General features: G+C 45.4%; 1 protein-coding gene across 1 annotated transcript; it reads left to right on the plus strand.

Moving 5' to 3' along the window:
• The first annotated feature begins 15223 nt into the window (after positions 1–15223).
• LOC123166900 (brassinosteroid-responsive RING protein 1-like) lies at positions 15224–16585 on the plus strand. The gene has a single exon (XM_044584714.1). The coding sequence runs from the start codon at positions 15551–15553 to the stop codon at positions 16034–16036; it is 486 nt and encodes a 161-aa protein (XP_044440649.1). The 5' UTR covers positions 15224–15550; the 3' UTR covers positions 16037–16585.
• Positions 16586–16603: the final 18 nt, after the last annotated feature.

The following is a 16603-nucleotide window of genomic DNA, read 5'->3' on the forward strand; positions in this document are numbered from 1 at the left end:
TTCTGCTTGCGGCTGAGGCAAACAAGCGGGCGGATGGTTTTATGCCTTGTCCATGTTTAGTCTGTAAGAATGATCACAATTACTCTACGTCAAGAACCATTCACGTCCACCTGTTTAAGTCCGGTTTCATGCCCCACTATAATGTTTGGACCAAGCACGGAGAAAGAGGGGTTATGATGGAAGACAATGAAGAAGAAGAGGACGACGACAACTATCCTGGCCATGGGTTCCCTGAATACGATGATACAACAATGGGGGAAGAAGCTGAGCCGGCAATGCGGGAAGAAGCTGAAGAAGAGGCATCAGATGAGCCCGCTGATGATCTAGGTCGGGCCATTGCCGATGCAAAGAGAAACTGCGCAAGTGATTTGGAGAAGAAGAAGTTGCAGCGCATGTTAGAGGATCACAAGAAATTGTTGTACCCGAATTGCGAAGCTGACAAGAAAAAGTTGGGCACCACACTGGAATTGCTGCAATGGAAGGCAGAGAATGGTGTATCTGACAAGGGATTTGGAAAGTTGCTGGTAATGATAAAGAATATGCTTCCAAAGGACAACGAATTGCCCGAGAGTACGTACGAAGCAAAGAAGGCTGTCTGCCCTCTAGGGTTAGAGGTGCAGAAGATACATGCATGCCCTAATGACTGCATCCTCTACCGCGGTGAGTACGAGGATTTGAACGCTTGCCCGGTATGCGGTGCATTGCGCTATAAGATCAGGCGCGATGACCCTGGTGATGTCGAGGGCGAGCGCCCCAGGAAGAAGATTCCTGCCAAGGTGATGTGGTATGCTCCTATAATACCACGGTTGAAACGTTTGTTCCAAAACAAAGAGCATGCCAAGGCGATGCGATGGCACAGAGAAGACCGTAAGAAAGACGGAAAGTTGAGAGTACCCGCTGACGGGTCGCAGTGGAGAAAAATTGAGAGAAAGTACGGGAAGGAGTTTGCAGATGACGCAAGGAACGTATGGTTTGGTCTAAGCGCAGATGGCATTAATCCTTTTGGGGAGCAGAGCAGCAACCATAGCACCTGGCCTGTGACTCTATGTTTGTATAACCTTCCTCCTTGGTTGTGCATGAAGCGGAAGTTCATTATGATGCCAGTGCTCATCCAAGGCCCTAAGCAACCCGGCAACGACATTGATGTGTACCTAAGGCCATTAGTTGAAGAACTCTTACAGCTGTGGAATGGAACAGGTGTACGTGCGTGGGATGAGCACATGGGGGAAGAATTTGACCTAAAGGCCTTGCTGTTCGTGACCATCAATGATTGGCCTGCTCTCAGTAACCTTTCAGGACAGACAAACAAGGGATACCGCGCATGCACGCACTGTTTGGATGATACCGACAGTATATATTTGGACAATTGTAGGAAGAATGTGTACCTGGGACATCGTCGATTTCTTCCGAGCAGGCATCCCGTAAGAAAGAAAGGCAAGCATTTCAAAGGTGAGGCGGATCACCGGACGAAGCCTCGCCACCGTACTGGTGCTGATGTACATGATATGGTCAAGGATTTGAAGGTAGTCTTTGGAAAGGGTCCTGGCGGACAACCTGTTCCGAATGACGCTGACGGACGCGCACCCATGTGGAAGAAGAAATCTATATTTTGGGACCTGCCCTATTGGAAAGATCTAGAGGTCCGCTCTGCAATCGACGTGATGCACGTGACGAAGAATCTTTGCGTGACCCTGCTTGGCTTCTTGGGCGTGTATGGGAAGACAAAAGATACACCTGAGGCACGGGAGGACCAGCAACGTATGCATGGAAAAGACGGCATACATCAGGGTCATGCCAGCTACGCTCTTACCAAAGAAGAGAAGGAAATCTTCTTTGAATGCCTGCTCAGTATTAAGGTACCGTCTGGCTTCTCGTCGAATATAAAGGGAATAATAAACATGGCAGAGAAAAAGTTCCAGAACCTAAAGTCTCATGACTGCCACGTGATTATGACGCAACTGCTTCCGGTTGCATTGAGGGGGCTTCTACCGGATAACGTTCGATTAGCCATTGTGAAGCTATGTGCATTCCTCAATGCAATCTCTCAGAAGGTAATCGATCCAGAAATCATACCAAGGTTAGAGAATGATTTGGTGCAATGTCTTGTCAGTTTCGAGTTGGTGTTCCCACCATCCTTCTTCAACATCATGACGCACGTCCTAGTTCACCTATGCGAAGAGATTAGCGTTTTGGGTCCTGTATTTCTACACAATATGTTCCCCTTTGAGAGGTTCATGGGAGTCTTAAAGAAATATGTTCATAACCGTGCTAGGCCAGAAGGAAGCATCTCCAAGGGCCATGAAAATGAGGAGGTCATTGAGTTTTGTATTGACTTTATTCCTGACCTTAAGCCGATTGGTGTTCCTGAATCGCGGCATAAGGGCAGACTGGATGGAAAAGGCACGCTAGGAGGGAATCAAAAAATATGTATGGACGGACATTCTCTCACTGAAGCACACTACACAGTTATACAGAATTCCGCCTTGGTGGCTCCGTATATGGACGAACACAAGAATTTTCTACGCTCCAAACACCCGGAGCGGTCTGATGACTGGATTACACGTGAACAAACCAGGAGTTTCGCCGGCTGGTTGCAGACACGTACCATGCATGACGCCTCTATTGAAGATGACCTGTACTCGCTGTCCCAGTTACCATCTTCGAATATAATGACTTTCAAAGGGTACGAGATAAATGGTAATACATTTTACACGATCGCCCAAGATAAGAAGAGCACCAACCAAAACAGTGGTGTCCGCTTTGATGCAACAACCAAGACGGGAAAGGAAACATATTATGGTTACATAGAGGAGATATGGGAACTTGACTATGGACGTGATTTGAAGGTCCCTTTGTTTCGGTGCAAATGGGTCAATATGACACGATATGGGGTAACGGAAGACCCGCAGTATGGAATGACAACAGTGGATCTCAACAATCTTGCGTATGCAGACGAACCATTCGTCCTAGCTAATGATGTGGCACAGGTTTTCTATGTGAAGGATATGTCTACCAAGCCGAGAAAAAGAAAAGATAAGGAAGCGAATGCATCATACGATGAGCCAAAGCGCCACATAGTTCTTTCTGGGAAGAGAAACATCGTGGGAGTGGATGACAAGACAGACATGTCAGAAGATTATGAAAAGTTTGATGAAATTGCTCCATTCACAGTGAATATTGACCCGAGCATCCAGTTAAATGATGAAGATTTTCCATGGCTACGGCGCAAAGGGACATACGCGAAGAAAAAGTTTCACACCCAAAGATCTGGGATGTGATCGGCTTCACTATCATCACTTTCTTCTGTGTTTCACACCCAGGAGGGAATCTCTGTAATAGTTAGGGTAGTTATGTGTTTTGGCATTTGAAACGCGAAGAAATTTTATGTGCAAACAAATTCTTTCATGCATTTACTGATTTTTTCAGCTAAATGACCCTGAAATTGAAAAGCATTTCAAATGAACTCAGAAAAGGTTGAAAGTTGGCATGGTATCATAATTTCACCCACATAGCATGTGCAAAAAAGTAGAGAGGGTTACCGCAAAAACTGGATGCACTTCGTGTATAAAATGGACAATCTCTTTCGAAGTATCAGGGTTTCGGACGAAAACTCATCCGTTACAAAGGGATTTCATTTTTTAAATAACCTAAGCATTACCAAATTGAATATAATGATAAAACACACTAATATTAAACATAAGAAAAAAGAATCACTGAAAATCTATTTTCAAAGTTAAGTTATTCACAAACTAGTGATTCACACAAATTTCAAATAATTCAAAATGTAAACTATTCAAATTTGTAAACTACCGGCACTAACAGAAAGTTTGTAATTTTTTGTACCTAAAGCAAAAATATTCCCAAAGAAACTCTAAATACAGCAAAAAACAACTCAAAAATAAATAAACCAAAAATAAATAAAGCAAAAAAATAAGAAAATAAAAAGCCCACCTACTGGGCCAGAGCGGCCTGCATACGACTAGAAACCCAACCTGTAGTTGGGCCAGGATGCAGGCCCGCAAGCCCAGTAGGCCCACAGGCAGAGTAGGAGAGGTAGGCCCAGAAGGCCTGCTATTGAGAGGAGCTCAATGCAGTGCCCGCGTCGGGGCTTATAAACTGGTCCTGGCGCTCCTCAACTAGCGAGGTGGGACTAAACTTCTGCGCCCCTCGCCTGGCAGCGCACACCCTTTAGTACCGGGTGGTGGCACCAACCGGTACTAAAGGGTGGGCCTTTAGTACCGGTTGGTGCCACCACCCGGTACTAAAGGTGGGCGCTTCCCGCCGCTTGGCCTGGCCAAAATCGACCTTTAGTACCGGTTGGTGGCTCCAACCGGTACTAAAGGACCATCCTATATAAGAAACACTTACGAAAATTTCGTCAGTTTCCTCCCACTTCTCTCTGCTTCATCGCCACCGCCCCGTCCCGCGCCGTCGCCGTCGCGCCGTCCCCGTCGACTCCGCGCCGCCCCCGTCCTCGTCGCGCCGTCCGCGTCGCCGGCCCGTCCCCATCCCCGCACCGGCCCGCGTCCCCGTCCCCGCACCGGCCCGCGTCGCCGTCGCCTCGACCTCGCCCGCGCTGTGAGCCTCTGTCCCCCCTCTCCTCTCCCTCCAATCGAAGCCGCCGCGCGCGCCACCGGCGCCATCGCCTTGGCTCGCCGTCGCCTGCACACACAACACATACACACACATACACACACACACCATACACACACACATACACAATTTTTGTTCTGTTTTTAGTTTTTAGTTTTTTCAGTTTTTTAGTATTAATGTTATAGAAATGTTAGTTATATACTGTATTAATGTTATAGAAATGTTTGTCATATAGAAATGTTAAAGAAAAATTAGTTATACAATTTTAGTTATAGAAATGTTAGAAATGTTAGTTTTAGATATGGTCGATGTTTTTTTAGTTTATTATATTTTTAGTTATAAAATTTAGAATTTGCATATAAGAAATCACAATCCAAACATTTAAAAAATGTTACTTTACTTTTGTGGCATATAGTATTTGTTGTCGACGATGCCCGGCCCGCATCCTTGCCGTCGACCCGTTCGCGACGACGTCCTGCTTCAGAGGACCCATGTCCGGTATTGGGCTCCGCCGGGCTGGCATTGGGAGGTGCTACCTGGAGGGGCGCGACGCTTGGCGAGGAACCCGGCCTCGGGTCCCGTCGTCGACCCTGATCTCCTTTGGTGGCGTTCGCGTGGGCCACATTCGGTGCAGAGGGAGCCGGCCCCGCCGGAGGTGGTGCGTCGTCGTGTCAGGGAGGAGGACGAGCACGTCCATCGCTACATGGCTGCTATGGACGTCAGGTTCTCCAATAGCTGGCAGGTTCTTTGGGCAGATGACCGGAGATATGATCCTGTGATGGTTCCTTGTCTTTGGGTGTCCACCGCCCGCGCCCCAGGAACCGCGAGTGGCCTAGATTCTTCTATAGTATTCGATCTTTATTAGCTACCTAGCCAGTGATGTATTCGAGATTATATATTATTTGAGACGATGTATTCGAGATTATATATTATTCGAGACGATGTATTCGAGATTATATATTATTCGAGACGATGTATTCGAGATTATATATTATTCGAGACGATGCATATTATGTACTATATGATTCAGTTTTTCCTTATTGATTGCATCCATGCATTGTAATTTGAATACTAAATTGTTTTATATTTCTTCTGTATTAGTTAAATAAAAGCTATGGCGGACAATACCGGCAGAGAGGGAGAAGAGGCCCTGTTCGAGATCATACGCAGCCCTAGCAGGCCAGATGATCTGAATGAAGCAAATGACGGCTCCCAATATCTGAACAATACCGGGGAGGGTGATGATAAGATATTCGATCTCGACGACCGAGCTGATGAAGTCATGAACTATGATTATGATTATGATGACGCAGACAATGATTATGATGACGAATACAATGTTGATCTTGAAATAACAAAGACTACCGGCGAGGTATATTTATATAAGCAGGCATCTAGTGATCATCACATGTTTTTTTATTTGAAGATATATTAACGAATCGATCTTTCTTCTTTCAGCCCTCCGGATCGAGCAAATCTGCTTCTACAGACAGCAGGACAAAGCGCGGCCCGAGCAAAAAGTTGAAGGAGGGTGTAAAGTACAACATCGATTCCATCAAAGCTAGTGGCGAACCCCTCACGCCTAAGAACATTGCGAGCAAGTTCGTTCGTCAGTGCGGAGTTCTTGTGAAGGACCAACTCCCGATCTCCATTCAAGAATGGAAAGAGCCAAAAACTAAACGCCCAGATGTTACTTGGGTCGACGACAGAGCAAAACAAAAGCTTTGGGAATCTCTGATGGAACATTTCACCCTACCAGATTATTTCACTGATGCAGATGTGCAGAAAGTCAAGGACGCTGCTCTTAAGAAGATGGCAATTGCATTCAACACCCACAAGAAAACTGTATGGGCCAACTACCTCGCTGCAGAAAGGAAGACTCCAGAATTCAAGGGAACACTGGAGAAGCAAAGAGAACACTGGCCCGCTTTCGTGAAATTCAAGGAATCAGAATTATCTAAGGAACGGTCGAGAAAAAACAAGGCCAATGCCGCAAAAAAGACGCAGTTCCATAGGCTGGGTCCAGGTGGCTACGCGGTGGCAATGCCTAAGTGGGATAAGTCTGAGCAAGAGATGGAGGATGCAGGGGTCACTCCGGTTACTAGGAGCTGGCCCCCCAGGTGCAGAACTTGGTTCTATGCGCATGGGGGGCGTTGGACCCGAAGACAGGCCTGGTTTCGAAGAAGGCAAGTCTAAACGGAGCAGAACAAAAGTTACTTGACGCAATAGAAGATGCTCGAAAGGGGGTGTTCACGCCCAACAGAGAGAACGACGAGCTTACGCGCGCCCTGGGAAATCCTGAACACCCGGGAAGAACACGAGGCAAGGGCGTTATTCCCTGGTATGAGGGCTTTTCGGAATGGAACGACGACTACAGGACCCGTGCAAGAAAGAAGATGGAGGAGGAGAAGAAGAGGAAGCTGGAGGAGGAGCAGAGGAAGCAGGACGCGGAACGCCTTCAAGGCCTAGAAGCAAGGCACGCGGACTTGGCACTCAAATTCCAGCAGCAGCAGCAGATCGACTCACTTAGCCAGGAAAGGGGGTCTCAGCAGCGGCAGCAGCAAGCGGATGATCATCCAGCATTGGATAGCACCGTCCCATCCATGCCGAGAAGCAGCGTTGGTTCCGCCCCGGGCGACGCACTGCTGGATACATACCCTGTGGATGACATCATAGAGAACACTAACTGTGAGCTACACTTCAAAATGAAGAACATATCCATGAAGGTGGCGAACGCCGTTGCTTTTACAATTACCCCCGAAGCAACCTTCCATTGCGCCCCGATTCCAGAGGGCTATGCTCGTGTCTTGGTTGATGAGGTGGTGGGCCCATATTCGGGGCTAGAGCTTGACATTCCTGGAGGTGACGACGAGCAAACACTGGGAGAGGCCATACATCGTTTCATCCTATGGAAAAAGGATTGCATCATCTTTCGAAGTCCACCGACACCGCGTCTGCCGACTCCTCCTCGAAGTCCGCCACCGTGTCAGCAGACTCCCGCTCCTCCAAGTCCACGAACGCGTGAGCAGACTCCTGCTTCAAGTCCGGCACAGCGTCAGGCCACTCCTCCTGTTTCAAGTCTGACACCGTGTCAGGCCACACCTCCTGCTTCAAGTCCGGCACAGCATCAGGCCACACCTCCTGCTTCAAGTCCGACACCGTGTCAGGCCACACCTCCTGCTTCAAGTCCGGCACAGCGTCAGGCCACTCCTCCTGCTCCAACTAAGCCACATTAGCCGTCTCCGCCGCCTAAGCAATCGCAGAAGAGACACGCCGCAGCTATGGTGCATAGTGGTACGAGTCGAGGTAGTACAGAAAGTACAGGCGGAGACAAGCGATATAAATATGGTCCAAGCAGCCTCGCTCCTCTTCCTTAGAGGCCTTACGACATGACCAAGGAGCAAAACGATGCAATAGTGCGGGCCGAAGTGGACGCTCATTTTCGACCGAAACCGGCAACGCCGCCGAGGGAGAAAGTGCCTGAGGAAAAGATTGACCACTTCATTCGTATGGCTAGACCACCAGCTCCCAAGCCTGTTGACTCAGACTATGAGCGCCAAATCAGGAAGGCACATCGAGCACAACTACAGAAAGAAGCGAGCTCGAGCTCGAGCCAACAAGCAGCTGTCAAAAAATGCGGGAAAACCGTTCCCCAGCTGGGAGAACAGGCGGCGCAATCGACCCCCCCCCCGCTTGTTGTGCCAACAACACATGAGAGTACGCGCGCCCAATATTATTGTGGGCAAACCGTTTACGTTCCCGAGCTGGGCGATGTGGTAATAACCGAGGAGCATATAATGCAGGCTGAAATGCTCAAGATCACTGTTGGACAACTCCTCGAGATCGAGCCCATGCCTCCGCTTAGAGAGGAGGAAATAAAACGGAAATATGTCCGGGGCCAACCTTTGGTCGAGCCCGAGGAGGTCAAGAACCTCCCAACGAGAATGTATGAATTGCATGATTGGTACATGAAAATTACCAAGATTTCCAATCGAGAGTCCCTCATGGTGCAAGTCGAGGAAGATCATTACTTCCATAAGAAAGCTCTGGCCGTTGAGTATTCAGAACTATTTCAGTTATTCAATCAAGATGCACTCGACAAATCTATCGTCAGTTGCTATTGTCTGTAAGTGATTTCTTTCTGTAATTTAAGTCTCAAGCTAGCTCTAGTGCTCATTGATTGATCATTAATTACCTGTAATTATATATCCTCACTATATATTCTTTTCTGTGGTATTATGCAGGATGAAGATGTATGAAATGAAAAAAGCTGGACGCTATGGCATTGGGTTCATTGACCCAAATACCGTTAATGAATACACATGGAAATTGGAATGGTGTAGACAAGATGTAGAGAAATGCATGCTAGAGTTCTTGAAGCGCCTCAATAGCAATGAAGATATACTACTTCCTTACAACTTCGAGTGAGTCACACTGTCTTGTACTACAAATTCTGTTTTTGCTTACTAGCTAGATGTTAATAAGTGTATAGGGTTTAGGGTTATAGTTGATTAATGTTATGCACATGCCTGCTTAATTTATACATGCAAACGTATGCGCATGCAGCTTCCACTGGATCTTGTTAGACATTAAAGTTGACGAAGGAAAAGTTGAAGTACTGGACTCACTACTTAAAAAAATAGTGACTACAGCATCGTGAAGGGGATAGTCGACAGGTTATTTCAATCATTATTAACTATATCTCGGCCTATTTAGTTCGTCATTTCCTGATATGAACTATTTTTAATAACCCCTTTATTAATTTTCTTTGCCGGCGGGCAGAGCTTGGGTAAAGTACATCAAGGTGACTCCAGGAAAATGGCGACAAAAACTATGTTGGTATCGACCCAAGGTAAGTAATTAAGTAGTACTAGCTAGCTAGCTACCATCTCTTTAATTCTTGTTTCAATACCATTAATTAATTAACATGCTTGATTAATTATTATCTGATTAAATTCTATTGTCCTAAAGGCCCTGAAGCAGGCGCCGGGGACTGAAGTGTGTGCATACTATGTTTGCGAAAACATTCGCATGATGGCATCCGAAAGGAGCAGATCTGATAGACAGGACTGGGTACGTTTGCCACAACACTATTCACAAATCTTACATGATTGTCGATATCTAGTCACACAACTAATACACATGCATATTGATCTCCTTCTTAACAGTTCAAAGAGGTGCGGGACAAGCTCCTATCAGAGGAGCGCATACGAGCACTTCAAAAGGAAATAGCGGGATTTTTGCTCGACCAGGTCATAGATCCCAAAGGAGAATACTATTACCCGCTACCGCCCCCATGAACCACTTGTCATCGTGCTCGGAAGGCACCAAGGCAACATGTAGGAGAAATTGTATATATATACATCTGTATGTGTGAATAATTAATGGTGGTTGTGAGACATTCAATTATATATATGATCAGTTCTACGAGAAAATCTATTTATATATATGCATAATGTGTACAATATGTAGTATCGTAAAATACCAGCAAACAAAAAAGAATTAAATGGAAAACACAAAATTAATGGAAAAATAAAAATTAAAACCAAACCCCCCCCCCCCCAAACATTTAGTACTGGTTGGTGTTACCAACCGGTACTAATGGTCTACCAGCACCCGGGCCTGGCTCGTGCCACGTGGTGGCACTTTAGCGCCGGTTCGTGCCGAACCGGTACTAAAGGGGGGGGCCTTTAGTCTCCACTCCATAGTGCCGGTTGCAGAACCGACACTAAAGGCCCTTACGAACCGGTGATAAAGGCATGTTCTGCACTAGTGGTAGGCATACCTCTACCATAGATAATATAAAGTAAAATAAAAAGTAAAAATAAAATAAATATATGCCGACGGCAAGGCCGTCGGCATACCTACGCACACGGAGGTGCAGTCCCACGGATCGATGACGTGGCATCGCACACAGATCGATGGCGTGGCAGAGGGGCATGGGCCAGGCCTATGCCGACGGCTATGCCGTAGGCATATCTCTGCCATAGATATGCCGACGGCCGCCGTTACCTCCCGTCGGCGTAGGTTAACGCCGTCAAACGGTCAGCGCTGACCGGGTAGGTGGGCCTGGGCTATGCCGACGGCCTTGTCTATGCCGACGGGCCCCGTAGGCGTATCTCGAGCGGTCCCGACGGCCTCGTCTATGCCGACGGCCCCGTCGGCATAGATAGACGTATGCTGATGGCTTTTCTACGCCTATGGCCTATCCTAGGCCGTCGGGATAGGTCTATCTATGCCGACGGGGGCCGTCAGCATAGACGAGGCCGTCGGCGTACGCAGTTATTCTGGTAGTGAGACTGGCCATGGTGGAAGTAACTTCAAGAGTAACATAAGCTTCAACTCAGCAAAATTGTCTAAGTTAATGAGGAGAGAGACAAATGGAGTTAGTTAGTTAATTAACTTTATAACTTAATAAATGAAGATTTACATGACACCACACTTTATTCATTATGAAGACTAGTCGTGAACCTGTGCATTTGCACGGGCTAGACCCATGAAGGTCAATTACCGTTGTATTTTATGTTGTTTCCATTTCAACTTTGTTCCGTCACCAAAGTTACATATAGTTAATTTGTACGCAGTAATAATGCAACCTACTTTGATGGCTTGATTATTTTATTATTTTTGTTACATGTGTGAAGGAAATGATTTATTTATCTCTATAATATAGTACCTTGAATGCTTGACTATTTTGTTATAGTACCACTACTGCTATTCCATATTAGTATAATCAACATTGTCATGTAATATCATATGTATTTGCAGAGATATGCATTAGCTAATTACCCATTTTTCTTTGACAAACTAATTCACAGACATCAGTCTGATGCTAACATTTATGCACTAATATAACCAGATGCTAACAATAAAATTCTTGAATAATTTAACACTAAAAAAATGCAAGATACCATGCTCGGCTACAATAATGTTAAACTTTATAAAAGTTTCAATCTTCCAATTAAGTTGTGATATGATGACAGAAGTCATCTCTCATGATGAGAGTCACCCACAAAAACTTTATGGGGGCAAGCCTCCTTTTCCAAAAAAAAAACCCCCACAAAAACTCAACAAAAATAGTGTCTTTCCACAAGTTTCTATATCACTTGTCGCTGATTGTCATTTACCTCCAGTACATATGTACAGAAGTACATATTAGCTGCAGATTACGAAGGGTGGTATTATACTCTAATATTATTATAATAAAAATTGTATTTCAGTACCTTGCATTGTGGAAAATGCTTTAAATAATCATAGTCCTACACTTCCTTTTCCAAACTGTGCTAAAGTTGATACTGAAATATAGTCTGATGCTAAGATTTGAAATATGGCAAACAAATTAGCACCAACCAATTGCACATAAAGATGCCGCACTTGTCCTTTGTTACCCCTCAATCTCGGTAAAGTGTCTAATGTAACACCCCCAAACTCAAACAATAATCCTTCCACATATTATGTGTATCGTCATCGTGTTTCATTATGGATGTCGCTGGAACATACTTTATCTAGCAATCTTGTGAATTATCACACAAAGCCCCTCACTTTTCTCTAATGTATTCGCAAGCGAATATTTAAGAAGGATAACCATAATAGTAGGGAAGTTATAGTACACATTTTGGAATTCCGTTTTTGTGAGCATATCCAAAACGACGTTGACGAAACAAAATGATCAGTTACTAATTTGTCACGAAACAGAATGATCAGTTAATACATGAATATATATACAGTCTGAGTTAAAACCTTTACTAATCTGTTCATCTCATGCAATAATTATGGGCTGCATATGGCAACATTAAAGGTTCTTTACAGCCATTAGTCGTATGCATCAAATCTGTGTTAGGACGTACCCAATTCGCAGTGTCGAGTCTTTATAATGCAAAGACTTGCATGCATTTCTTTGTTCTGTCATACATAAATAGCTAACACAACGGTACAATCTCAAATATTGATAATTCCATGAGATGCCTATTTCTTTGTCCTTTCCTACATAAATTCCTAAAGTTACCATGTACACATTATGGGAAGAACGAAGGTCCTCGAAAAAACTGGTCCTAGCAACAGACTAAGGATGCTTTCACCTTCAACATATGTGAAGTTCGTTGCAAAGAAAATCTTAATATTTGTACTCACATGTACCGTCATTTTTGGACCTCTGCCTAAGCTTCTTAACATCATGATTTTTTAAAAACCACATGTGATGGTGTCGTGCAACGAAAAAGATGAATTCAATATGTATGTCATCTATATATTATTAAAAAAATAACCCCCAATAGACCACTTGCGAGGAAGTTTTGTTATTGATAAATAAAGAAACAGGAAGCCGTGTTAACCTTTACCACATGATTTCTGCCATGGTGCCTTCTTCAAAACCACACACCTTTGTATCCTGCAACAATTTTAATTAAGTAAAATATATATTTCTAACTACTAAAACTGTTAATAGTCGGCTTATCTTGGGAAATGAATATTCTGATAGCGTAATAACATTATGCATTTAATCACTTCACAGCTAGGAAAGGTAATCAAATTATGCGAGTCAATGGATAGAACATGACAATGATCTATTCTGATTCTGTTGATTTGAACTTAGGCTTTGTATATAGGTATGTACAAAGGGTTAGTAACAAAAATATTAATCAGCTCTGATTACAATAGATTGGTAGAAAAAGCCAGAGTAGCCATGACCTGGAAGGAGGCCTTCATGGGAGCTCGATGAACTGAGGGACACTTGACACCTAGCAGGTTGGTACTCGGTTCTTTGTAGACTAATATGTAAAAAAAAATTGGCATGACGTGCTAATGTATAGATGTTTTAAGAAAATTAATTTGGAAACCTTATGCTTAATTTTTAGTTCCATATGCTCAGCCCATTCACGGGTATCATAGGTACAAAGCAAGCATCCAACCATCATATTTGCATCCACTAATTCCATCCATTCATAATCATCTAACACGCCCTATTGTGTATAGAAGACCAAACCTGAGATTCCCTTTGGGTCTAGGTATACGGCTGATCAACATGGAGAAGGGCATGGCTATGTCATATGTTTAAGTGGCTTGACAATGAGACACGGCTTGAAGGCAAGCTGCAGGAGCAGAGTAGGGAGGAGCTAGCCGCTCCATTACCATGCACCACTGTTGGGCATGAAAAATAAATCAACAACCTACTCGTAAGGTTAGCACCCACAAAACCGAATGGTGTTAAGTAGATAAACAGCGCCACAGCCAATCCTGCACAGTTTTTTTGCTCAGCAGCCTTGTCAATGGCGATGACCATCCAATCTGGTCCCAACAGTCTTCGGTACACTCACACCTCCATGGCTGCATCAAACCATCAACCATCGTCTGGCAGTTTATCAGTTGGCCTGAAATAGATGTTCGATTTCTGCATGGCCAGAACATGGAAGCTGATTAGATATTAGAGAGGAACACAATCACATGCAGCAGTACAGGAAGGATTGGATCGTACATAGTATCTCATAGATCGATTCCAGTAGGGTGGAGCTAGCGCCTCCACTCCCACGCACTACTCTCGGGCATGATTTTTTTTCAATAACCTGCTGGTAAGGTTACCGCCCACAAAATCGAATGGTGTTAAGCAGGTAAACAGCGCCGTGACCTGTCCTCCTCCATTCTTTTGAAGTTTTGCTCAATAGCCTTGTCTGGTTCCAACACTGTTCGGCATAGCCACACCTAATCGGCAGCATCAAGCCATCAGCGATCGTCAGGCAGTTCAGCTAGCCTGAAATAGATCTTCGATTACAGCATGGACAGAACTTAAGAGCTGATCAGATGTTGGAGAGGAACATGACCACATGCAGCAGTAAAGTATGGATTGTATCATACACAGTTTCTTTTAGATCTATTACAGCATGGATGGAAGACAGAAATCATGAACGTACCGAAGGATAGGCGCGTCAAGATTGATCCATGGAGGGTGAGGAAGAGCGACAGTTGGAGAGGATCGATCAACCTCTCGTAGAGACCCGGGTAGTTGCGAGAGGATCGATCAACCTCTGGAGGGATGGACGTCCAGCCTACGGGATTGATGGGGGACGACAGAGTTTTTTGGGAAAGGAAAAGAAGCCGTGCGCTTGGAACGAAGCATTAATAGGAAAAGGAAACGTATTTCTAGGAGAACTGCGTGGGAGAACAGGTAATGAACAGGTCGAGGCACATCTCCTCAAGTACTCACGTGATTATATTTTCTGTTAGGATCGAACCTTTTTTAGTAACTGTTAGGATCGTATCTATTATGGTTTCTAATTTTATACAGTAGATCAAACATTGTAGGTCTTTTAAACTATTGCGTGACTGAATTGAGTAAAACTAATACTGGTATGATCTCCACCGTTATAATTTGGTCCCACGAAATTAACGGCTCGTAAAATCTGATTAACGTGGGAATTTACGGGAAGTCAAGAATTAGTATAGGTAGGTATAGATAGATAGATAGATTGATAGATAGATAGATAGATAGATAGCTAGCTAGCCTAGAATAATGTGTATGCTACTCTTAAAGTTACTTCACTATGGCTAGTATATAGACGGGTACATTCGGTCAAAGGAGGAGTAACGGCTGAGTCGGGCCGGTAGCGGCTCCTTTCGGTCCGTGAGTTTGCCAACAAGACTCACCCCACCACCCAACTAATCATTAACCCGGCATTAATCTCGATCATCGACTCACAACCTTCATAATTAATTAAGCACGCGGTACAGTTAGCCTGTGTTTGTCCACTGCAGAACATCTCTGTCGCCATCCTGCAACCCCCGTCCTGTAGCTCACAAAGCTCTTCTCCTTCCTCTGTCCAGCTCCTCCTTAATTATAAAGGCCGGCCGGAGGTAGCTTTGTGTGCCATGCAAGACCACTCCTCTTTCTCTAACTCTGCTTGATTGGGCTGAGAGATTGCCAAATAATTCTTCATCTTCTTCTCCGACGATCGAGATCACCTAGCTAATGGGATTCCCGGCGCCGGTGTTTCCAGAGTGCGAGGCGCCCAGGTTGCTGCTCAGCCTCCTCGTCCTGATCGCCCGCCTCCGCCGCCTCTACTCCTGGCCGCTCCGCCTCATCGGCGCCGGCGTCGACGACGACCTCAGCTTTGACCACCCCACTGCCTCCGGCATCGCCGACCACCACCGCCGACAGGAGCTGTACCACGAAGACCACTGCCTCGTGGAGCTGGAGGAGCACTCCCCGGCCATGCGCTTCGACGCGCTCTCCAGCGCCAGAGGCGAAGATCTGCTGCTGCCGGAGAGCTGCGCGGTGTGCTTCGGCGAATTCCACGGCGCCGCGCGCGTGCGTCGGCCGCGCGGGTGCCGGCACGTCTTCCACCGTGGCTGCCTCGACCGCTGGGCCGCCCACGGCCGCCGCACCTGCCCGCTCTGCCGGGTGCCGTTTCTCCCGCCCTTCCTCCTCCCGCTGCCGCTCCTCCCGGCGTCGTGATTGCCGCGGGCACCGTGTGCTGTTTGCGCATAATCCGGCGACTGCAGCAGCCGAATCCTGACTCCTGAGCAGAGTGTTCCGAATTTATCGCTTTGGGTTGGGTTTTTCTGGAAACAAACCTAACCATAGCATGGGCCATGGAGGCCATGGCGGTCAGCTGTTGAAATATTTTCTGATCGGCCCCTCCTTTGTAGAGATTCTCACAATAACGTCCCCAGCCCCAGGGATGGGGATTACTTCCTTGTTCAAGCTTCGGTTAGTTTGGATTTCATTCAAGTAAAATCCCTACACACACACCAGGAAATAGATTACATGAAGTAGATAGAGGGGTGAATCTGAATATATGTAGGGATACTTGAGAAGAGTTTTTTTTTCCTGTACTAGATTTTAGTCTAACTTTCTGTCTTGCTAAGATTTTAGCAATACCATGTCCTTTTTCATCTTTTATGCTGCTTCTCAGGGGGTTTGGAAATGATTCATGTTTACAGTTTAGTAGATATTTTGTACATTAACGCCTTCTTGGAAATGCATTTTGATTCAACTGGATTACCTCAATTTATTATCTAT

Source organism: Triticum aestivum, chromosome 7D, assembly GCF_018294505.1.
Source record: "Triticum aestivum cultivar Chinese Spring chromosome 7D, IWGSC CS RefSeq v2.1, whole genome shotgun sequence".
NCBI lineage: Eukaryota > Viridiplantae > Streptophyta > Magnoliopsida > Poales > Poaceae > Triticum > Triticum aestivum.